This window comes from Halichoeres trimaculatus, unplaced genomic scaffold, assembly GCF_033239565.1.
Source record: "Halichoeres trimaculatus isolate MK-OKI-2021-1 unplaced genomic scaffold, fHalTri1.1 fHalTri1_scaffold_23, whole genome shotgun sequence".
Lineage (NCBI taxonomy): Eukaryota > Metazoa > Chordata > Actinopteri > Labriformes > Labridae > Halichoeres > Halichoeres trimaculatus.
Window position 1 is genome coordinate 20,158,153 of NW_027437201.1, and position 24,545 is coordinate 20,182,697.

At 44.8% G+C, this 24,545-nt stretch overlaps 1 protein-coding gene and 1 long non-coding RNA gene across 4 annotated transcripts; one reads left to right on the forward strand and one right to left on the reverse strand.

Annotated features, from left to right (window-relative positions):
• Positions 1-1,631: 1,631 nt before the first annotated feature.
• On the reverse strand, positions 1,632-20,179 carry prr12a (proline rich 12a). Its single transcript, XM_074663074.1, has 15 exons — positions 19,015-20,179; positions 17,100-17,257; positions 16,652-16,813; positions 11,720-16,422; positions 11,357-11,584; positions 10,559-11,246; positions 9,818-10,329; positions 9,439-9,555; positions 9,091-9,224; positions 6,683-7,143; positions 6,340-6,459; positions 5,929-6,026; positions 4,061-4,192; positions 3,234-3,329; positions 1,632-2,960 (listed from the first exon to the last, which is right to left on the reverse strand). The coding sequence occupies exons 1-15, from the start codon at positions 19,095-19,097 to the stop codon at positions 2,826-2,828; spliced, it is 7,827 nt and encodes a 2,608-aa protein (XP_074519175.1). The 5' UTR covers positions 19,098-20,179; the 3' UTR covers positions 1,632-2,825.
• LOC141785015 (uncharacterized) lies at positions 17,852-23,409 on the forward strand. 3 transcript variants are annotated; one of them, XR_012597498.1, is made up of 5 exons: positions 17,852-18,097; positions 20,669-20,723; positions 21,546-21,656; positions 22,391-22,502; positions 23,204-23,409. It is a non-coding gene; the product is annotated as an uncharacterized LOC141785015 (long non-coding RNA). The 3 variants fall into 3 exon arrangements; XR_012597499.1 differs by lacking the exon at positions 17,852-18,097 and adding an exon at positions 19,701-19,834; XR_012597500.1 differs by lacking the exon at positions 17,852-18,097 and adding an exon at positions 20,399-20,558.
• The last annotated feature ends 1,136 nt before the right edge of the window (positions 23,410-24,545 follow it).

Consider the following 24,545-nt stretch of genomic DNA (forward strand, 5'->3'; position numbering starts at 1 on the left):
ATACACACCTTACACACCCATGTTATTGTTAATTTACAGTTTGGGGAAATTCTCATAGAGATAACCCGAAGGCAAAATAAACAGTCAGTTTTGGATGATGAAATGTGTCCAGTATGGATGCAATGCTTGATTAAAAGTTAAAAACAAAAAATAAAATAAATAAACCAAAAATAAATAAATAAAAACAAATTTAAAAAAAAAACAAAAACAAGGAAAAAACAAACATTTTCTTCCTTAGTGATCCTTAAGTTACTTTAATTTAAGAAAAAACAAAACAAAGAAAAAACAAACTAAAAGAGAAAGTTATTTTTTCCTTAGCCATCCTTAACTTATTTCAAATAGAAAAAAATTAAGCAGAAACAAAGAAAAAACAAACATTTTTTCCACAATGATTCTTAAGTTACTTTAATTTAAGAAAAATCAAAAACAAAGAAAAAAAAACAACAAAAAAGAAAAGTTATTTTTTCCTTAGCCATCCTTAACATATTTCAATTAGAAGAAAATGAAGCAAAAACAAAGAAAAAAACAAACATTTTTTTTTCCCTTAATGATCCTTAAGCTACTTTAATTTTTTTTTTTTTTTTTTTAAAAGCAAAAACAAACAAAAATGTTTTTCCTTAATGGTCCTTTAACTTATTTTATTAAGAACAAAAGTAAATAAATAAATTAATTAATTAAAAACAGAGAAAAAATAAACAATTTTTCCCTCTTAATGGTCCTTAACTTACTTTTATTAAAAAAAAAATAATAATAATAATAAAAATAAAATAAAATAAAAGTTGTTCGTTTTTTTTAATTAAAGTAAGTTAAGGACCGTTTTTGGGCCTTTATTTAAAAAAATTAATTTATCGACACATGGTTACAACAAGTCAAATTTTCGGTAACACTTTATATTATTGAACAAATATTCACCACTAATTATGTGCTTACAAATATGCATGCAAGTAGTATACTAGCCCTTCATTAGTATTGATTAAGCACTTATTAAAACAGTATTCTACATCGCTTTATTCTACCTTTATGATGACATGAGTTAAGATTTTTCATTATATCAACTCCTAATAATCACTTATTGACTATAAGTTTTTTGTTTTGTTTTGTTTTGTTTTGTTTTGTTTTGTGAATTTCAGGGTCCACATATTTTAAGCTTTCAGAGTGATAAAGGAAGAATTACTGTTCTAGTGGTACTGGCCCTTTACAAGGCCTTAACAACCCAAACCATTATTGAGTCACTATTCAGAAACAACAATTCATTTATTCACAGTCAACAACTAATAATTAGGAGTTAATCTAAAGAAAAATCTTAATTCATATCATAATAGAGGTAGAACAGAGCTATATTAAACACTAATGATGGGCTAGTATGCATATTAGCAAGAACTTAATTAATAATGACTATCTATTCCCTAATGTAAAGTGTTCGCAAATTTTCTCATGTCACAAGAAATAAAAGTTTTTGCATTGAAATTATCCAAGCTAGACACCCTGACTGTGGATCTGACACAATGCATGATCGACAGTGGACTGAGATAAACCAATAACATCTCATATAATTCAACAGCCCACCTGTAAGGCTATCAAAATGATTGAAAACACAGCGTAAAGAAATGAACCAGCGTTTGTTCTTTGCAGATTTTATTTGTTTCTCAAATACAGGAGAGTTAATGTACAGAAGGACAAAGAATTTCATCAAGAACTGTACAATATTTACAGGCCTTTTTTCCTTTTTATGGAAAATTAGATTGTTTTCAAAATAAGTCATAGTATGCACAAACATCAAAATGATAAAAATGAAATGACTATTTCCTCTTTAAATATTACTTATTTATACTCCTTCTTCCCACCTGGGAAACGGATAGTTTACTTCTTTTTCTTTGCACCTGCATGACTGATGATTGAACTGAAGCACGACAAATGTTAAGTTTCAAATAGATCTGCTCCTCCTCTTTCTTTTTTTTCATTATTATTATTTTACAGCGGCTGTTTTCCTCCCAGCACTCCTGCCTCAGCACGTGTTGTGTCTGCGTGGAGGGGAAGACGGCTTGGATATGTGGGTTAGGGCTGTATACTGAACCTGTAGAAAATAAAAAGGTATTTAAAATGTTTGGGCAGCAAACCCAGCGCTTGTGAGAGTTTAAGTTAAAAACCTCCTCATATAAATAATAAAAATGTGTTTATATATTATCACACAGCGGCCTGGAGCTGCCCTTCACATAGCACAGGATGACAGAGAGTGTGTGTTTGTTATCACATTTCTATCCTTGACGAGTCCATGTTCACGCTGCTCACAGCACACTCGACACGCAGTTTAAAAAGCATTCTCACCCTCTTCCACTCTTCAAAAGCCGACAGCTGATGTTAGTCTTCAAAAAATAATTTATGTAAAAACTAAGTGGTAATAGTTTCTCTTTGAACTACCGTCTTTATGACACACGCTCGACAAGATGTCTCCTCCGACTTGGCCTTTCCAGCTCTTCATCTTTGTCCTTCGCTCCCTTTTCAACTACTTTTTCAATTCCCTCTTGACCCGTCAGCGACCCCTGATCCGGTTGGCTGGGGTCCCCCCTCCTCACAAAGTACGACGACTCTTTAGTCATTGATCAACAACAAGAAAAAGAACAGAGGCCAGTGTCCGAGGTCACATGAACAGACCTCTTTGTGTTCGTCAGGGCCTTAAAAACTCCTCCTCAGATCTCAGAGATTTGAAGAAGCTCAGGTAGGGGGGCTGTACAGAGGGATCCATCTTTTTCCTCTTGCGGATTTTCTTTTCTTTTTTAAATCCTCTTGCTTTAAATCTGTTGTCTTTCTGTTTTTTTTTATCCAGCTCAGACTTTGGTGCTGAGCGTGAGCAGCTCGATGAAGGAGCTGAAGAGTGTGTCCAGCCAGCTCTGGTTGGCCATGCACTGCTGCACCACTTCCTCCTGGCCCGGATCCTCGGCCGCCTGCTCGATGGTGTTGGTCTGGAAGAGAGGGACGGAAACACAAGACGATTGTGAGGAAGAAGATCCAAAGCAGGTTCTCAGCCAAAAGACAGAGAATACAAGCTGGCTCTGTGTGGTGAGAAATCCTGCTCAGCTAAACCCCAAAACACAAGATTTATCTCTGCTCCATATCTGACAGCTTTATTTTCCATTTTCTGTGCAGCTCCTGAATCTAAACTCAACGTACAGAAGTGTTTGTGTCACATCAACAGAAAGAGTCACATGGGACCAACAGTAAATGTTTGTTCTTACCTCCTTTTTGCACTGTAGGAAGGTGTGGTATTTGTAATGATGCAGGGAGTGGTACAGGCTGTAGATCCGATATGAATCACCTGACAGTTTAAGGTCCTAGAGGAAAAACAACAAGCATGATCAGAAGGGCATCTGTCGGTTTCTCAGCCTGTGTTTAATAAGTAGTTTCCAGGTCACTTAAACGCAATGACACAGTAAAAGATTTGATGTTGGCTCCAATATAATAAACCTTTAACTGTGCTTGATAGCCCAGAGGGATGTGCGCCATGGGCAGCAGTGGATAACAGACACTTGGTAAAGGCTCATAATGAACAAAACACATGTACAGTTACTAAAAGAAAAATAATGTTTTTCTAAAATATGCAGAACATGAAAAATGGACGTAAAAGCCAAACAAATAAATCAATAAAACAAGATTCAAGCACCGCACATTGGACTGATTTAACAGGAACCAGATCCAGCTGGGTGCAAGAAACCAGATTTAGTTCCAGTAAAAGAAATTTCAACTTCAGTTATCAGAGAAAAACAACAAAGCTACAGCTAAACCAGTCTTTCAGCTCCAAGTTAAAAAGGGTGAAATTCAGCAGGTGCAAAGAGGGGAAGCTGGCACTGTCTGTCATTCATGCCTCTCAGTGATTCAGTCAGCAGTACCACCCACCCTTCATGCTTTCCTGGAAGTGGTTGAATTAGTGGATACGATGGTTTTAGTGCGGCCAAGAAACGAAGGGGGAAGGAGACAGCGTGAGAGGTCTAAGTGTCTCGTCATGATCCAACTGATTCAAACTCAGAGGATTTGATGTAAAAAAGGACTCCTCAATGAAGCGTACCTGTGGCTTAGGCAGGGTCTTTTTGACTCTGTTGAGGGTCTTACGGTTGTAAGCGTCTCCGCTTAACCGCACCCTCACCACTCCTGAATCCAGGGGGTCCACAATAATCTGAGGGTACGCATGCAGGACTTCCTGTTAAGAGAAAAAGACAGAAACAGGTTAGATAACTGAAGTCAAGCTTTTAAGGAGAGGTGCCGTCTTTTCAAGCTGTTTTAATCTGTTTGGCCGACATTCCTAGGTGATGTGTAACTCTATCTGTTTAGACCTAGTATTACATACTAGGGTTAAGTTTTGGCAAGAAAATAGAAATGATGTTCACGTAAATCAAAATATTACTCAAGTTATTCAAAAGGACCAAGGAAAACATTGGTGTCTGTGGCATACTGACTTGCTCAGTAAAACAAAAACCCACATCATCAGGTTCAGAAATTAAATATTTTGAATAAACTTTGAGATAATATTTATTAAACAATCTATTGGAAACATACAGGGTAGTAGCTCTTCGGCGCCATCTGCTGCAGTGGAAGTGTGGAAGTTGTATTTTACTTCCAACTTGGCCAATAAAGGAATTTTTACTTTTACAAAAATATTGATATTTAGAGTTGAAATATCCTGAATGGGAGATCAAAGGTTCAGGATATATATTGCCGTATCGACTATATATATGCTGCCTACGGCTTTTGCATGTAGTATGACTGTTCTGTTGGGTCGGTTTTGTAGTTTACTATTCTGATTTTCAGTTTTAGAGAATGTAGCTACAGTTGACAGATTTCATTTTGCCTTTATTATTATTAAGTACAACACAAACTTTGGGCAGATCTCCGCATTTTAGTTATCATTTTAAAATCATATCATAGCAGAATCTTCAAATTTATTTTTTAATCTTGCACCATAAGTTAAATTGTTGACTAAAAATAATTCTGGAGGGGATTTTTATTTTTACAGCTGACATAAAAACCACTTCTATATAATCCAGGTATGGTTTAAAAAAGTTAATTAGTGGTTTATATGGACTTTAATTAATTTTTAGAAGTAAACGCCTCTTCTATAACTGGAAGTACTTGTGTTTCTTCTTCTATCTCACAGTCTAACGTTAGTGTTGTTATACTGTAGTTGTAATGCCGACTCATTCCAGCAGATGGTGGTAATTCACCAAAACCTGCCACCCTCATTGACAAACAGCGTTAGTGCCACGCATTGTGGGAAACAGTATGAGAAATTTTGGTTTTTTTTTGGCATACTGCGGATTTTGCAAGTTTTTGCATTCTAGCTACATACTAAATTTCAGCCGAAATAGTAGGCACTGCTAGCGTAGAAGGCCAGTGGTTGTCAAAGTGGGGGCTGCAAGGGGGTCCTTAGAAAATAGGAAGGAAAGAAAAGAAGATCTAAGTATAATTATTTTATTTGTATTATTTCTATTGATAAATTGTCTTTTCTTTAAAAAAAATTCTCTTGAAGATAAAAATACATAAATGCCGTAACCGTGGGGTTCACATGTCTATGATTGTACCCAACCACACCTCATGTGACAGTATCCCACCTTGGCTGACTGAGCCCTGAATGCTCCTTTTGCAACATTTGTTTTGCTAATAACTTCCTGTTCTCAACAAATGTAATAGTTATAAAAGTTAGAAAATAATTTCTTAAATGCAACATTGAGAAGTCTATTGGTTTCCAAAGGAGGTCCCTGACCAGAAGCAAATGCTGTTTGGGGAGGACTTGGCAAAGTAAAGTTTGGGAACCTATGTAGTGGGCAGTTTGGAAAACAGCCTCTGTCTCCTTTAAATTAATAATAACAAAGTTTATTAAAGCTTAAAGAACAGAAATGTGCTGTGACTCCTGAAAGTGAGACTCTGAGGATAGATTACCTGCTGCTGGGGGCTCATGCTGACTCTCCTCAACAGCCTCCTCTTCTGTTCGCTGAGGATGCTGTCAATCTTCCTCATCGGCGGGAGGTAAAGCTCATCTGGAGGCCAATCAAGGTAAAGAAACTTCGTTAGTCATCACTCATGTGGATGCCGATCGTTTTAATACCAAGGGCAGCTTTCAAGCTGCTCCTGGTTCGGCATTCCCGGTGCTTTCCTTCAACTTGTCACGCCTTGTTTACCTTATTCATTCAGGTTTCAGGAAGCAGACCCCACCCACCCACCCAGAGGCAGATAGCAGACTTTAGCTCTGCAGTTAGCATGCTAACAGGAGAGTCGTCGTGCAAACAGGAAGTAAAGTCTGATATGAAACAGAGATCACATAAAATGATGAGGAATGTGTGCAGATCTCACCATCTGTGTCCTCCAGAGCCTGGATCATATCAGGGTCCAGGGCTGTGCTGACCAGCATCTCCACGTAGCTCCTGAACATCTCCCTCATGGCACGGTTGTTGACTCCACCTTTAACAGGCACTGAGAGGAAGACAATCAGAGGTTTTTTCCTGTATTTAACCTTTATATGAGGATCCCAAACATACGTCTGAGTAAAAAACAAAACAGAAATGACAGCTGCTTGGTGTTACTTTAAAAATGTGAGCAGGACTGTCATCTTTAGGGTCGCTTAAATAGAAACTTCAGAGCAAACTCTTTGTGAAAGGTGATCTTTACAACGTCAAAGTAAAAACAGGCGTCTTACTTTCATTCTCACTCGCTGCGTCCTCAGATGAGTCAGAGTCAGACGATGAAGGTATTTCCTTCAGCCACTTCTTCCTCTTCTTAGGCGGAGGCTCCGCCTTCACTTTAGCCGGCTTAGACTTCGGCAGGCGCTCAGCCTTCTCCCTCTCCTTCCTCTCCACCACTTTCTTCTCCTCCTTGGTCCTCCCTCGCTCTGCCGCCGCAGAACGCTTCTCCACCTTCTCCTGCTGCGGCTGCACTCTCTTCTCCTTCTCCTGCTCCCGCTCTTTCTCCCTCTCCTTAGTTTTGGCCACGGCGGCCGGAGCCTCCTTCTTTTCTCGATGTTCTTTTGTTACTGTTGTAGTTTTTGTTTTCTCCTTCTGTTCACGTTGGACGGGTGGAGACACTCGCTCCTCTTTCTCAGCCACTTTCGCAGGTGTCTGGGAGGAAGGAGGGGACGCCATCCTGGGGAGGGACTGGCGCCTGTGACACATGGAGGAATCAGTGAAGGCAGTTTGTCACAAAGTGCTCTGACTGTTCCTGTCACTTTGACTAAAAGGATCCGTCTTCTCTTGGGCTGGCTAAACCTAAAAGTAGGGATGCACCAGTCCAATGTTGTTAACGGGTATTGGTGGGAAAGGATCGGTCCAAACTTGACACTACGGCTAAACTTTGATTTAATCTTAAGTTTTACAATTAAAAAGTCATTTTTGTAAATTCTGAAGCATTTTTTTTTAATCCAAACCGCTGTTAAACATTTGACACTTTTAATTTTAACAAATATTAACTTCAGTAATTCCATATGTATTCATTTTGGTCTTTTACATAAAACATTACCACTAGTATCAGATCTAGGGATGGGTACCGAATTAGGTACTTTTACAGGTACCAACCGAATTCTGTCAAAAGTACCGGGAACCGGTTCATTAAAAATCAAAAGGTACCATGTTTAGGTACCTATATGCATCCTTGTGACTATAAGAGAGTGTAAGAGTAGGTAATTTACCATGCTGAACATGAATGCAGCATTATAAAGTTATATATATTAAAGAACAAATATGTTAAATTGAAAAAAATATACATTTTGTTATTAAACAAATTGTATTTTTTACCACATAAACACAAAAAAAGTACTGAAAATTGGTACCGTTGAGTACCGATACCGATTTCCCTACCGTATCGTTTCAAATGTGAAAGGTACCCATCCCTAATCAGATCAGGATTGGTATCGGTCAATACCCAAAGCCCAGGCATTGGTATCGGGACCAGAAAAGTTGGATCGGTGCATCCCTAATAACCTAATAAGTTTCACTACCTTACACTCCTTTTTGAAAATGTAGAAGAAGTTAGATCGGTGATTAAACAATTTGTTTTTTGTCTTCCTTTGTTTGCAAAATTTCAAACTTCCTATGTTCCAACTTCTGTTTGAAAAGTTTTTTCTTTCTCATTATTTTCTTTTACATTTTTTGAAATAACATTTTCAATCAAATAATCAAAACCATAGACTGTATAAAACATGGACGTAGCCTCCGCAACGTCACACGTCTGTCCCATAGACTGTATATAGAGTGGACAGCGTGGCTCTGCCATTTATCATTGTACGGTTTTGAAGCCAAAAACCGCCGTCTCAGACGCCACCATTGTAGCAGTTTGGAGCCAGAGTCTGCGCAGTAGCGACGATGAGGGATTCTGGGAGATAATAATAATTATTTTTTTGTCTTGAGAGAGTCTAATCACTTCCTGACTCTACCTCCCGACATATTTTACAATCCCTTAAAAAAATACACAAGAACGTCAGCTGTCAATCATCGTTAAATGTTACATAAAGTCTCATTTTTAACCTCTTATAACTAATGAAAAAGAAACTTTTCAGAAAAAAGAGGACTTGGATACAAGACAGCCAAATAATATCTTTAAATCACCACAACAATCGGACGTGAGAAACATTTCTACGAGGAATATTAATTTTTTAAAGTTTGACCACAGCCCATCTGGAATGATTGGGGAGATAGGTTTTTTAACCTATACTGCAGCCAGCCACCAGGGGGAGCAGTTTTTGTGGAGACCTGACTTCGAGCCGAGCAAGCGGACGTCCATTTTTTTTACAGTCTATGGTCTGTCCCTGGCACTTGAAATGAAGCCAATCTGCGGACGCAGCCACATTCTTTATGACGCCGGCTGTTAGTTTCATTTCGAGCAGCTACAGGGCGCCCAGTGGTCACGTGACCTGAGCTGTGCCTCTGATTGGACAATCAAACGATCCTAATAACTTCTAAACCGCCGAGTTAGAAATGTGGGGTTAGTGAAATCACCGTTTTAGACCCAAGCTGGTCTTTCTGCAGCCAGCCTCAAGCGGATACAAACCGGATGTTGCCCCTTGATCAAAACCTTAAATTCATGTTCAGGATTTCTGATGAGACAAGTCCGTACCTGAGTGCAGGTGTAGCTCTGCGCCACGGTCTTCGAGAGCAGACTCTGACGTAGTCCTTCTTGTTGACGTTCTCCAGAAACTTGACGTAGATCCGCTGGTATCGCCTTTTAGCGTCCCCGAAGTAGCCGAGATACTGAGACAGAAATTTTAAAATGAATCAAAAAGGAGTGAACTTTCAGTATCATTACTTCAGCTTCTGACACTTTGACCCTCTGGTCTTTGATTTAGTTTACAAACAGGAAATGAGAAACGCACTTCAGTTGTTTTGGTGTCATTTCTAAGTGTGGAGTTTAACGCCACAGTTTGCAGGTGTGGTTAGATCACACAAGGCTTGAGGCTGAACTCACGTTGCTCGTGGCGCAGAACTGTCTCTGTCCATCTTTGATCTCTGGGCTGAACTTCTGCAGGAGGGCTTTCTGCACCCTCCAGATGGGCGGAGGCTCGCGACCCGTCTGCAGGGCCAGCTGTGCACAAACACACGGAGGAGTGCAACGTGGATTAGTGAGACGTGAAACATTCAACTGTTACCTCCAACAGAAAGAATCATTCAGGATTTTGTCCTTGGCTTTGAAAAGCGCTGAGATTAAAGTGTTTTATCCCACATCACCACCTGCCTGTTATCACACAGATATGGAGAATTAATTTCCCAAGAAGCAGAAACTCATTAAAGTCGGGCAGGATTCTTTAAGCGCTTGTTTTCGACATAAACACATCATCACACCGTACCTTCAGAGTTCGAATGTCCTCGACCCGCACCACAAACTCATCCCTCTCCCTGAAGATGCCCTCCCCTCCGCTCTCACTCTCATCCTCCTCACTCTCCCCAACGATGGCGGCGTCCTCCTGCTTCTGGGCGAGGTGCAGGGAGGTGATCTTTGGAGGCGGCGCCTCTTCTGGAGAGGCTGGGGACTCCGGTGACGGCAATGGTGACTCCTTCTGCGCAGAAGATGGAGGCGCGGGAGAGGCTGGAGCAGGAGCGGAGGAAGGAGGAGGTGGCGGAGAAGCAGGAGCAGGCTGGGGGAGAGGAGCAGTTTGTGGAGGAGGTGGGGAAGGTGATGGAGCAGCGGGGCTTGGAGGCTGGGAGTTTTCTTCTTGTTCTTCTTCTGGTGGAGGCGGAGGTGAGGGGAGGGACAGAGGGGGGAGGGGGGAGTGGGAAGGAGAGGAGGATGAGGAGGGAGACGGAGGGACAGATGGAGGTTCAGGAGTTTCTGGGGCTGGGGGAATCTCCGGGAGGGAAGCTGCGAGGAGAAAGATCAGAGATATTTTAAGATCCAGACGTAAAATACCCAGAAGATTTGAACAAAATTAACCTTTTAGCGTAATCTTTAACATTCACTGGGCTGAAATATCCAGTAAAAGCTCCACCGAAGGAGAAAAATAAAAATATCCTTGAAAAAAGGAGCAGAAAAAATCAATAAGCAAGAAAATGGGACATGAGCAGAGTGAGAGTTTGGCTCGCAGCCTTACCGTCGATGTTCGGGGCACCCAGCGTTTCCAGCTGTGGCTCTCGCTCCTCCGGCAGATCACTTTCCACATCTTCTCCTGTGCTCCTCTCCTCCTCAATATCCTCCTCTTTATTCTCCTCCATGTCGCCATCTTCCGGCTGGAGCACGTCAGGCTCGTTGGAGTGGGGCAAGGCGTGAGGCGTGTGCAGCGTGGGCTGCGGGCTGAGTGTTGGGGGCAGCGTGGGAGTGAGCGGCGACTGGGTGGGCTGAGGCTGAGGCTGGGGAGGTGGAGGAGGAGGGAGAGGGGGCTGGATGTTGGAGGGGAGCTGAGGAGTGTCATAAAGAGCTGAAATGGCAGAGGAGATGCTCTTCTGGAGGTCCTGGTTCTTCCCGACGGAGTCCTCCTCATCAGAGGAGAAGGAGGGCAGAGTCTCCAGGTTCCTCTTCAGCTCGTCCTCCAGGCGTTTGGGGCTGGAGCAGTTCCCCAGAGCCAAGCCCCCGTTTCCTTCACCATCCCCAAACGGAGGTGGAGGCGGAGGAGGCGCAGGAGACAGAGGGCGGAGACCTCCTGGTTTACAAGGTGAGGTTTCACCGTTGTCATGCTCCATTCCAGGTGAGATGTCCAAACCTGGAGGTCTCTTCCCCGTCTTCAGGAAGTCCAGGAATGATGCAACAAAACCTGCCTTTGATTCAGAATCCTTCTCATCACCCTGAAAAAAAAAAACAGTAGGGGAATTTTCAACACCACAGCAATCAGCTTCATTTAACTTCTTTAATCTTTGTTCTAAAAATAGCAGAGTATTAATCCTGGATCTCTTACCCTTTCCTCCAGTCCCTCATCATCCACACCTTCACTCATCATCTGGCTCTTCTGCTTGTTCTTGTCCTGGTTTCTGGAGCTTTCAGTGCTGCAGGGGGGTCCAGGACTTAGACCAAGCGAGGGAGCGGAGCCCACTGAACCGTCTGACAAAGCCGGGTCTGTCCCAGACAAAGAGTCCGTCCTCAGCAGCGCGTCGGAGGAGGACAGGGTACCGATTGGCAGCTTGATCTGGATAAGGATGAAAAACAAAGTTTGATTTAAGAGACACCGTCACAAAAACGAGACGATGAAAGTAAAACAAAATAAATAAAAAGGATGTGATGATAATTCAATAAACCTCCCCACAGACGGCGTGTGACTGACCTTCAGCGGCGGTATGGGCTCGTGCAGAGGCTGCTGCGCCTGGTGGTGAAGCTGCTGCTGATGATGGAGGTGATGATGGTGCATCTGCTCCTGCTCTTTCCCGCTCATTTCAATGTACATGTCCTCTCTCCTTCCTCCTCTTCCTCGGCTCCCACGGCCTCTTCCCCTGCCACGTCCCTCCACATTGAACCCTGCTCCTACCCCCGTCCCGCCCATCTCTCCCATCATGCCCCTGGGCGTGTAAGGCTCTGGCATGGGGCGTATGCGTGGCCTGCCCCTCGGCCTTGGAGGACCGTCTCTCTTCGGCCTTGTGGGCTTTCGACCCCTCTTCTTGGGTCCATCCTGAGGCATGAGAGAGTGCGAACCCATGGAGGAGTACCCAGAGGAGTGGTAGAAGTCGATGTCGCCCATTAAAGGACTGAGGGACCCCGTTCCTGCTCCGCCCTTTCTGCAGCTGGAAACCAAGTCTGGCAGCAGGTCTGGGAGTCTCCGACTGTTCAGACGGATGTCGGCTGGCTGGTCCGCTTTATCCTCGTCATCTTCAAACTCGTATTCTTGAGCGTAACTCTTTTTAGGCAGTGTGTTGGGGTCCCGGCGCTCCTTCAAAAGGTGGAAAGAGCTGGACTTGAGGAGCTTTTTTGGACGAGACGAGCAGAAAATGGGTGACTGGAGGCCTCCAGAACCTGCTCCAGCGCTAGACCCTCCAGGCCCAGAGGAGAGCTTGGCTCCAGGGTTGTTGGGACCAGCGGTGTTGGAGCCCATGCCCATCGCCGGGCCCTGGGACTGGATCAGTCCGAGCTGCTCGGTGTTGACAGTGGAAGGGAGCTCGTGGGTTTTGAGGGAGTCCAGATCCAGAGTCATGGTGTTGTTGCTGGGCTCCTCCAGTCCATGGCAGTACGGTTCATACCCCTGATCTCCTCCGTGGTGACCCATTATATCATAGCTGGCTCCACCACTCCCCCCTCCTCCACCTGCGCTCTGCCCGGCTTTCATCGAGTCCATGCCCTCCTGCCCGGTGTGGCTGTCATTCATCTCCTCCTGCCCTGGTCCTCCACCTCCCGCACAGCTCGACTTGTAGTCCTCAGCACAGAACATGTCCTCCATGCCCGGGAAGAAGGAGCGGTCCTCATCTTGGAGCAGGGAGTCAGGGAAGCAGATGGAGGTGAGGGGTACAAAGCGGTTGCTCTGTTGGTTCTGGTCTGCTTTCTCCACCGGGCTGACGGTGTCAAACTGGTGCTGCTCTGAGCGCTGCTGCTCCATCTGGCTCTGTTGGGGGGTGAGCTGGGTGGGGAGGGGCTGCTGTGGGTCCGGCTGAGGCTGTGAGTGGGCAGACTGGGCTGACTGTGGGGGTATGTGGTGAGGGTGGGGTTGTGGGTGAGTGTGGTGGGAGTGGGTTTGTTGGTGCTGGGAGCTGGGGTGCTGCTGCTGCTGCGAGTGGTGCTGCGACAGGTGGTGCATGTGAGACGGGGTGGACAGGCCGATGTCCGGCTCAGACAGGAAGGAGTGGAGCTCGGAGGCGGAGTGTTGCTGCGAGTGGTGGTGGGATGGATGCTGCCTCTGCTGCTCCTGCTGTCGGTGCCGTTCGCTGGTACCCCCACTCCTCCCTCCACTGCCTGCTCCACCGCGTCTGTCCTCTGCGACCGCCACGTCAGAGCTGGATGTCTGAGAGAGGGAGCGCTCCAGCATGTCCAGAGAAGACACCACCGAGCTTTGTTTGACTTGGCTCTGCTCGTGCTGGTGTGGGGGTGGCCCGTGGTTGTAGTGGGCTGCTGCCACCTCCAGGGCCTGGGACTGGAGCTGGAGCTGGAGTTGGGTGGTTTGGGACTGTGACGGAGCCTGGTGTTTACTTGACCCCAGGGTCCCAGCGGCGCTCTCCATCACAGCTTGTTGGCTTATGGCGTGCTGCTGCTGCTGGGGGTGCGAGTCCATCTTGTGGTGCTGTTGGTGCTGAGGATGAGAGTCGATTTTGTGATGCTGCTGATGCTGATGGGAATCCATCTTCTGGTGCTGTGGATGCTGAGGGTGGGTGTCCATCTTTTGGTGCTGCTGATGCGGTTGGTGGGTGTCCATCTTGTGGTGCGGCTGGTGTTGCCGGTGAGAGTCCATCTTGTGGTGCTGCTGATGGGGCTCCAGCTTGTTTCGGGTGGTGTGTGACAGCACTGACTGGAGCAGGTGTGGGGGCTGACGGGACTGATCGGTGGGTGAATCCATGAGGGACGCAGCAGCTTGAGACTGGGAATGTTGTTGCTGAACTTCCGGGGTTTTCCTCGGGTAGGGGATCTCGGCGCGTTCCTGCGGCTTCTTCTGGAGCTCCATTTGGCTGTGAGACGGTATCTGCGAGTGTGACGACACGTGCTGACTGTGTGAGGAATGCTGGGCAGCCAGAGAGTGTTGGCTGTACGGGTCACCTCGCCCATAATGGACTACCGATCCCAGGTTGTCATGGTGATGGAGGTGAGGGTGCACTTGCTCAGCGCTGCCTCTCCCTCCGCTGCTCCTGCTGCTTCCAACAGACCTCTCGTTCCTCTGCTGCTGCTGTTGGTGATGGTGTTGATGCTGTTGCTGTTGCTTCTTTAGAGACATCTCCAGCTGGTTCTCCAGCCCTGAAATGGACCCAGCTGATCCTGCATTTCCAACTCCAGCCGATGACGTGGCACTGTGGGTACGTATGACGCTCTGGGGATGGTACCTCTCCTCAGAGGTCTTGCCCATGTCGTAAGCCAGCCCTTTGCTTGAATCGGTGGTAGGAGGTCCAGACTGGGGCTGAGGCTGGGACTGCTGGGATGCCTGTTGGGCTTGTTGTTGCTGAGAATGGTGATGGGCAGCCTGGGGTGCAGGACTCGCTTGGGCCTGCAGCAGATGCTGAATTAAGAATTCATCATCATCATCGACTTCCTCTTGGGATCTCTGGGAACCCACTCCGAGCATGGAGGCGTCTGCCTTTGTTTTGGAGGAAGTGGAGTGATACGGCTGAGGTTGGGAACTAGGGCCTCGGGTATCCGGGTAACCCTGAGGGGATGCCAGGAAGGTTGGGGACAGGACTGAGGAGATATATTTATTAGACCCTGCACCACCAGGGGACTGCGTGGGACAGGTGGGGACTGGGGAGTGCAACCCTGGACGGATGATGCCTGAGTTGCCAGATGGAGAGGGGCTGGAATCTGGGATATGATAAGACCCTCCACCACTACCACCTCCACCTCTCTCATTGGTCATACTATTTCCTGTTCCTCCTGAGCTAGAGTTTCCACTTCCTGTGCCGCCACTGCTCCCGCCCCCTGATGCTCCACTTCCTGATGAACCACTTGACCTTAAAAGGGCAGGGGAGTGACCAGGGGCTCCGTAGCCAAGTGATGGGCTCCCTGCTCCTCCAAGAGAAGACGGGAGTGATCCATAAGCTGAGTCTGATCCGTAGATGTCGGTGGAGTACGACTGACTCCTGCCCAGACTCCCGTAGCCTTTCCCTCCTGTACCAGAGCTCAAGTCCTGGGCTTGTGGTGAGCTGAAGCCCCCGTAGGACTGAGCCAGGTGAGAGGTCGGGGGCTGATTTGGGGAATATGACTGTGTCTGTTGTTGAGGAGGCGTCTGACCAGTAAGAGCAGAAGTGGGGGTCTTCACAGGGGGCACAGGAGAACCGTAGCCTGAAAGACAGGATTTGGGTAGGGACTGGGGAGCTGAAGAAGAAGTCGAAGGGGGCTGCTGCACCTGGGGGGCAGGAGGAGGGGCAGGCTGCGGAGGGGGCTGCTGTCTGGAGGGGGCTGCGCTGGAGCTGGAAGTTGGAATCGAATTGGAAGGATGAGCTCCAGAAGTGGCAGAGGAGGAGGAAGAAGAGGAAGAGGTAGAGGAAGCAGAAGGAGGGGTGTGGGGAGTCCTCGAGGATGAAGCCGAGCTGGCAGAGGAATAGCCGCTGCTGGAGCTGCTTTTGGTACCTTTCCCAGCTGAGGAAGAAGATGAAGAGGAGGAGGAGGAAGAGTAGGGAGGCTGGATGATTGGCCGATACTGTTCAGTGCGAGATGAGGGTTTGTGGTCAGACGAGGGGCTCTGATCGCCCAGGGGGCTGCAAGAAAGGCCAGCGTGTCGGTGGTGGGTGGCGATCTGCTGGTACCCAGCTCCTCCACAGCTGAGGTAGTGCTGGAGGGAGTGGGCAGCAGACGATGAGAGCTGAGACTGAGCAGGCGTGGGCCGCTGATAGTGCTTGATGACGCTGTCCTGCCGAGGTACAGCCCTTTCCTGAGCAGGATTAGACTGGGACTGGGACTGTGGTTGGGGCTGCGCAGAAGAAAAAACTGATGCATTGTACAGCTGGGATGACTGGTCCTGGAGCTGTGACGACAGCAGGTTGAACTGGTGCGACTGCAGGTGCCTTGCAGAGGAGGCCTGGGCCGATGTGGCACTCGTTGGATCCTGACTACCCCTATAGGCAGCTGCGGCAGCACCCTGCGAGGACAGGAGTCTATCAAAACCAAGGCTGGACTGGGAGGGGGCCTTTATGTGAAGTAAGGGATCATGTGGGGAGAGTAGGCCATTGGATGTTGGGCTGAACGTGGGGGTGTCCTGGAGGGTGAGGGAGGTGGCAGGGAAAGAGCGGCTGGAGAATGACGCTGGATGCTGATAGGCTGAGAGAGCTGAGGAGGAGGGGAAGGAGCCAGAGCCTGGGAGGGCCCCTGAGATGAATAGCTCAGGAGGAGCAGGCGTGTGCATGGCTGTGAGGAAAAGGAAAAACATGTGTAAAGTTACTGAATGTGTAAAAACAAACTTTTTCATCAACTGATTATTTTTTGTTTTAAATGCTTGAATTGGTATGAAAGGATGAAATACAAACTCTGTCAAATTCATGCTCCAGCCAAACACTGGCAGGGTCTTTAAATGTCATATTGACTGTGGGGCCTGTTTGAATGTCAACATATGAGGGAGGATCTAACATAGCCCCACCTGTCTGCCAGGATGGTGTGCGGAACTGGGAGAGCAGGGAGGAAGCAGAGGGTGGAGGCTGGGGTCCCCGGGACTCGAGGGCTGAGATCAGATTCATGACGGAGGCATCTGGGGCAGAGGGGCTAGCATGGTGCAGGCCTGTGTCAAAGAGCCCAGACAGTCCTGTGGGCAGGAAAACAGAAGCACAAGCATCAATGAACTGTCAAAGAATGGGAATAGTCACTGCTGGATGTAGATTTTGAAAAAGAAAACACATTTGTAATCAAAAACATTCAACCTTTAGTTAAAATTAGAAGAAAATGTTCAAATCTAAGACTGTAACACAACTTAAGCAGTAATTCACAAACTTTTCATTGACAAAAATCTTCCAGAGCCTTCAATAAAACATAATAATTCATTGTCAGGGTCCCTTATGGTGGTGACATGTAAGGTATGACATTTATCTCACCCAAACTCCGTCCAGCTGCTCCCCAAGCTCCGCCTTGGCCAGAGCTCCCTGGGTGGTGATTGGTGGCATAGCCCTGCAGAGGGTGTGGGGTAGCGTAGGCTTGTCTGTGAAGGAGCTCAGACTCTGGGTGTGATGATCTGGAACTCCCATATACAAGACTACAGAGAAAGGGGAGTGTGGAAATGTGAAGTGTCATTAATTTCAGAGTCCATTAGCATGTAATTAATCAGAGACTCGGGGGAGAGAAAAGCTGTCTAGGCTTGGGTTACTTAAAATAAAACAGAAACAAAACAGAACAGTGATTAGAAAAAAAATCACAACTATGAAAATGTGTTTGTACAGTTCCTAAGCTGTAATCCTCATGTCAAAATCAAAATCCCCCCTAAGTCTGGTTATATCTGAAACTAAAGAGAAGGGAGGTGAGTCAGAGTAAAGTGTCACAGACAGATTTACTGTACCTCACTAAAGTACAGTGTGTTGCAGTGAATGTAATTCTGTCAAACCAGGAACAGTGTCATGGAAAACAGTTGGTTATTTAACTCTTATTTATTTAATTTGCATGTGCAAACGAAACCCCATTTGGTTAATATTTTTCCAACTTAATTGGCTCAATATCTCTCTGAGTGCTTCCCAACAGTAGAAGTTTACTTCACCAGAGACAGATGAAATGCATGGCTGCTTGTTGGACCAGATAACATGGGAGCACTGCTGCTGCTGCTGCTGCTAGTGCCGCCTAGCAGCAGCAACAGCAGCAGCTATGGTAGAAATGCAGACTAGGCCATGACTTCAAGGCCAGTTGTTTCTTTTCGTGTGCCCCACTGTGGGAAACCAATGTGCAGCTCAAGACCAAAGAAAAACACAGTTTTATTGAGGTAACACCAAAGAAAAACGAGTCAACAGTCGGCTAACACTGATTATGCTGATGTAGCTAACAGCTGGATGCTGCAAGTCGACGCAAATGCATGCTAAGTTGCGTGCAAACAGCAGCATCTAACCAGGTCTGTGTAGCTAAATACTACTTCCCAGAGAGGCATGTTGGGTTTGAAACCTATCTATTTTGTTAATTCTGAGTCTCAGTGGATTAAAAATGTGCGGGGAAATTGTGGGAATTGATGCTGTAGTGCACAGGCCTTGGCTGACTACCATGCAATACAGCGCTAGCTTGTATGCTAACTTGATGCTAATGGAGCTTTCGTGCCCTGTTTGGTTCTGGCAATTTAATCACACTGTAAAAAACACCATGACACAGATTTATACTGTTAGACAGAATGTGTATCGCTAGTTTGAGATAGTGGGGATTATCTGCATGTTATTATGCAAATTAGCACCCAAATCACTCCTCAAATCATTAAGATCTTGAGCGAAACACACATGAAATCTCAATAGGAAGGAATGCCATGTTTATTTTAAGATTTTCTCCTTTCATTAAGTGTATTATTAATTGCATTATCCAGGTGACTATTCGTCAGCCCTTCTTGTTGATGTCTGTCAGGGGGGCTGCTGTAGGGGCTTTGCTGCGTCTGCACTCTTTGCAGCTCCTTTCAATCCAGTGAATTTATCTATCAAGGTCTGTGTCCAGGCCTGCACACAGGGAACAATAATTCCTATGGATGCTCCAGACATACCCCCACCTCCAACCCGCCATGTCCACCTAAAACCCACGTCTGTCAATCACACAATTCATATCCCCAACCTTTCCTTTCTCCACCCCGCCCACCCCCACGACACGCACACACTGATCCATTCCTGTTTATAATATTATTACTATGCAACTGTTTGGATGACAATGCACTACACATAATGGCAAGGGATGGCACTATAAATGAACCCTCTGGCGACAATTTGTTTACATGGGCCACACCGTGCCCTGCAAAGTACCAGTGATGCATGCACATTGTCTGAATCCAATGCATACCTTGCTTTTGCCGATCTCTCGTAACTCCATCCTGCTCCTGCGCCCAAATCACCGAACCCTGTTCCCGGGTAATTTCTATCCATTTATGTGCTGTTCAATGAGTGCGATGAGGACGAAAGCAACGGGCAGATAATGGGTAAAAAACCCAGTCTTTCCAGTTCTCGGTTTCAGGCTATTTTCCCCGGTTTCATAAGCAAGTCCTCAGGAGTGGAAAACAGCATATTGAAAGAGAAATGGAGGGGAGGAGGAGAAAGCTGGATGAAAAAAGAGGGGGGTCTACGGGGTTATAATCCAACCACCTCCAAAAAAGCCAGTCTTTCTCCTTTTCCTGCGCCTTTCACGTTTAGCATTTTCACGATTTCCGATTTAGTCCACAATCAGTCCAGGTCATGATGAAGATGCCGCGGATTTGCCGCTGATGGACGAATAGCTGATAAACATTTGATTTGAATGCGTCCTTTTCACCGTCTCTCCTCCCCTTTCTTCGGGCTAGTCTTTGCTACGCTGCTAGCAACAGAAAAGATTGCAAACGACGGGCCACGTTGGTAACAACCATTCCCCTTGGACGAGCAAAGAAATCCCCAATTTCAATCTGTTTTTTTTTCCTCTTTGCATGCAAATCGTTCCCACCCCCCTCCGGAGCAGAGCTGTGGGCTAGCAGCAGATGCTAGCTGTCAGTAACGTCGCATCAAAATAAAACAGGGCTGCTTTTATCCCCCCCAAAATGCTCCCAAATTCTCTTTTCTCTTTAGCTGAGCAAGTAAACGCGACGATGTCTTAATCTGCACTGTAAGAAGTCTGTAAGAGAGCGTTAAAAGAGGTAAAAACCGATGTAGGAAGTGTAAAGAAAGCAGGCCGCGTTTAATATTTTTTCTCATTTTCCTCCGGAGACGCCATTTTTGAAGGCGGCTGGCCGCTGTCCGTCCTCCCTCTCCCCCTCTCCGTCTCACCGCTCAGACTCACTCAGTGTCTGCGGTGACCTCCATTCACCGGCCCTGCGAGCTTTTCCACATTTTTTCCCCTCATTGATAGGCTTCTTAATCATTTGGGCTACATTTTACACGAACAAAAAAATAAGTCAGCTGTTTGTACAGAGCGCTGTGATTGGCTGAGACGCATTCGAGTGCAAAATTATTTCCAGTAATAACCAGATACATTCAGGCCACTGCAAGCGCTTTGCAAATGCACATCCACAGTGTGCAGGCTGTGTGAAAGACAGAGCCATTTCCTGCCTCAGTCAAACTGCTAGTTTGCTTTCACACGCCATGGCACCATGTGGCATTTTGTCCTTTTAAATATTCAAATTCATCACATTTACCTACAGCTGTTTGAGACTTGTTTCTGTTTCTGCTTTTTGTTGTATTTCAGGAACACATTTGAGAAACCTTACCATGCATTTGGCTTCAGAGCCAGCAGATGGCACACTGAAAATCATAGATGAGGAGTAAAAAAAAAATGTTTTTTTTCTTTCTTTTTTTTAAAAATCTTTGTTTTTAACATGGTGCATATTCTGGATTTTAAGTGAAACTGTGATTTATCACCAGGTACTATCTTAAATTGAATATTTAGTCTGAGAAAATATATTGATAAGTTGTTGCAACAGACAGACTTCATTCTGATGTTAATCTAAATGTGTTCCCTCCTTTATTTATAGGCAATCACGATGCACCCTTCAGATTGGCAATTTGTCCAGTAATTCATCATTGTGTGTAAGTGATCATTTGTTGCCCTCTAGTGGGGAAGTTGAATTCTGTGTACATAATATCTATTCTATCCCTTACTTAACCAAAAGTAACCTTATTTCAAAATATTGATTACTTCTTCCTGAAATTAAAGTTTAGAAAAACTAATTCAAAGTTTATATATAAAAAAGGTCCAGTTGTGTGTTTTTCTTTGCAGATATTCAGCTAAATCGAGAAAAACAAAAGTATGCCAGTCTTATTCACTTTTTTTTGGCAGCTGTTTATTCCATTTCTTCAAGCAGGCATGACTATAAATTCCAAGTTAAATGTTTTGTTTCAGCTATTTTCCACAGGCTGTTCAGAGACTCTACAGTAAATATCTGTCTGTGTAAAGTTCAGTGTCATTAACTCTAAAAGTATGCCCGCTGAGTGCCAACACAGACTCTTTTTGATAAAACAAACGCTTCATCTCTCAGCTCAACCTTTTAATCCAGCTGCGAAAAACAAAGTCAGGCCCCGCAGTCTCCTCTCAGCAAAATGCTCTCCCCTGTAGTGAGCATTTTAGATGTATTATGAGACCTTTGTGATGCAGAGTGTGTGACTCAAAAGGTCAGCTCACTGCATATTCATTGAAAAGACTGTAAAACAAAGGAGAAGAGTGAAAGAGTTTCAGAATCCTCAATAAGGATGGTTTTTACCTGAATGAGTAAGAATAACAGAGATGGAAACTCATACTTATTGATCTTACTTATTGAGCTCTTCACTCTTAGCTGGTGTCATGCATACCCTCACTCCGTCTCTCCCTCCCTTGCCGTCTTTCCCTCCATCTGTAACTGTTCTTGACTTAAGCCCATACAGCAGCTCCCCCCTACAAACTCAGCTCCGCTCTGTCAAAATGCCAGACTCTAATGAAGCTGTGCCAGCGCCGTGCCAGGTCATCAGGGAGGACGTCGACAAGTGGTGAGTCCCACAAGGCTGATTTGTACAATAATACATATATTTAACTGGTTCAGATTAATCATAATCCTGTCTGAAGGCAGTGACAGGCTCTGATTCTCTGCTGAGCTGAACTAACTGTAAAGTGCTGCTGTATAACCTCTGCTCTGGAGAAGGTACAGTCACTAATTTTACATTTTCTTTTCAAAGTTTTGCAAGTTTTCTAAGTTTTGTGCATGCATATCAACTTTTAACCACCTGTAAGACGATTATTGAGTCTGAAGGGAGCCAGAAAACATGTTTACAGTTCAGTGACATTCACATCAGGCTTTTTACAGTAACCTAAATGTCTTCCGGAGCACAAATAGACCTGAAGTTTAAAATACACCTCCCTATGTGTGACCTATTGCACTGGGAGAGGGGCGACACACTCCCGCCTGCTGTTTCATGTTACACTCAGATATTTAGTGTGTGTCCACGTGCAGCTGTGATTAGTGTGAGTGGAGCTGCTGTGCAGATTACACACTCTTGTTCATCAAGAGCAGATAGAAAGGCTTTGAGAGGAAATGCATTATCATGAGGAGACGCTGTTATAATCCCTGTGATGCACAGTTTCAGGTTTTACAAAGTCAAACATGTTTCTCTTTACAATTGATCAAATCCAGACCATGAGATATGTTAAATAGAAATCCTTTTCTATGATTAAAAAAAAAAGATACAACTATAATTTTTGTTGTTTGTTTATTTTTGTGTTTCAGTGTCAAAGAAAAAGGAGAGGAGAGCTGCAGAGATCTGATTGATGCTTTCCAGGCCTGTGTGAAAACTCTGTCAGAGGGGTCATAGCACACGTACAACATATCCTCATGAAATGTAAGTTCACAAAGATGATAAAACATGTATTTTTAGCTGTAAGCAGAATCAAAAATCCTACAAAAACAAGTCATGATGCCACACACAGATTATCTTTTGCTCATTCTGTCACTGCTTTATGTCTAATAGTGATGTGTTTTACGTCAAAGATCTAAATCAGGGGTGACCAACCAATCACAGACCAAGAGCCACAAAAATTACCATGGTACTACAAAGAGCCACATCAAAAACACACTTCCTCTCGCACATAAATGAAAGGACGTAAGATGAAAATCAATACACTTCCAAATTTTGATGTGACATTTATTGCATTTGTACACTTGCTTTAATTCGTACTTGGACCCGTGTCTAAGACAAGTTTCTGTTTTTACTGCAGAAGAGACAAATTTCATCCATCTATCTATCTAGATCAGATAGCGATGAGCACATGTGCAAGTTGAGAAAAGAAACTGAAACTTAGGTATCAATCCCATCACCCAAGTAGTGATCAATACTAATCACAACATCAGTGTAGCAAAAATGTAGGTTGATTGGTATATCACTACTCAAAATAACAATAATGAATGGATCAAAGAGCCGCATGTGGCTTGCGAGCCGCAGGTTGGCCGCTCCTGATCTAAGTTGTATGGTTTTCAAAATATCCTCTTGATGATTTTTGTCCTTTAACTTACTTTTTTCTTCCTATCTTTTTTCTTTCTTAGTTTTACTCTCAGTCCACTTGTTTCCCAGCCTTTCCTTCTTCTCTTATCGCTCCATGAAATGCTGAAGTGTGCTGATGACGCTGAGCCTCTGCTCCTGAATGTTTCTGTTAGTCTGTGACTATTTTATGGACCGTGCTACAACACTTAATACACTTAATGTTTTAATCTGTGTAAAATTGTAACCCCAAATAAATAAATAAAAAGAGGAACACTCATTGTCAGTGATGTCATTGTATGAGGATCGTTTGTTGTGTTCTTTCACTGGCTGAGTGTACTTTACTACGAGGTAAAGTTACTCTTAATGGACTTAAGAAGATCTTGTTAATCTTTGCTTAATCCGCACATTAGTTCCTGTACACAGCAGTCTAATGTCACTCTTCCTCTCATGAGCACAGGGACTGGAGTGAAAAAAGGACCTGGAACTGCAGTTTTTCAAGAGATGGGAGGGAAATCATGTTCAGATTAACCCTCTGCAAAGACAAGAATAAGAGTTAAGTTAGTTTCAGACTTCAAAGCTTCTGACTGATTTTGTCCCACTTCTCTCCCCCTGAGCGACTCGTATGTTGCCTCATTTCTTTTCTTTGAATGCTGTGTTCAGGGAAACAAAACACTTCTTTAAATGTGTCTGATTAAACATTTTAAACTGTTCAATGTCTTTCACCAAGGACGATAAGCTGAATTGATTTTCCGCTGCAGGTTGTGTCATTGTGTTTAACGGCTCCTTTTTTTTTGATATGGCTCAAGAAGACACGTCCGTCCCCATCACATGAAACCAGAAAACAGTGGGATGAGTATCACTCCCGTTCTATTTCTGCTCAGTGTTTGGAGACAAATCCTTCTGGCTGCGTGCAAATCAGCCAGCTAGGCGCAGATGAAGATGGGCTTTGGGGAATTATCCGCCCACACACAACATTTCAAATTGAGATTTTAGAGATTTTTCAAGGCACTTTACAGATGATACATTCAAATGTCCTACTTTAAAAATAAAATGATCATCCCTGTATGATTCATTTCAATGAGAAGCCAATACATTTCTTCTGACAAGAAGGTGTGATGGGTCACCTGGGTAGATGACCATTAGCAAAAATATTTTTAGAGGGACTTTCATTGTGTTGACTGTGTGTGTATCTTTGAACCGTGAAAATATGACAGCCAGTTTGCAAAAGAGGTGGGTCTTTAGCCTCTTAACAAATAGCTAGAGGATGCTTGTCTGTTGATCAGGCTCATACAGTTTTGTCATTTTGGCAGCATCTGAGGTCAAGGACAGACCGTGCCACCCCTCTGGTTACGGCCCTGCTTGTTTTACAACATACTAACAGGTTTGTGTGTACAATATTTGAAA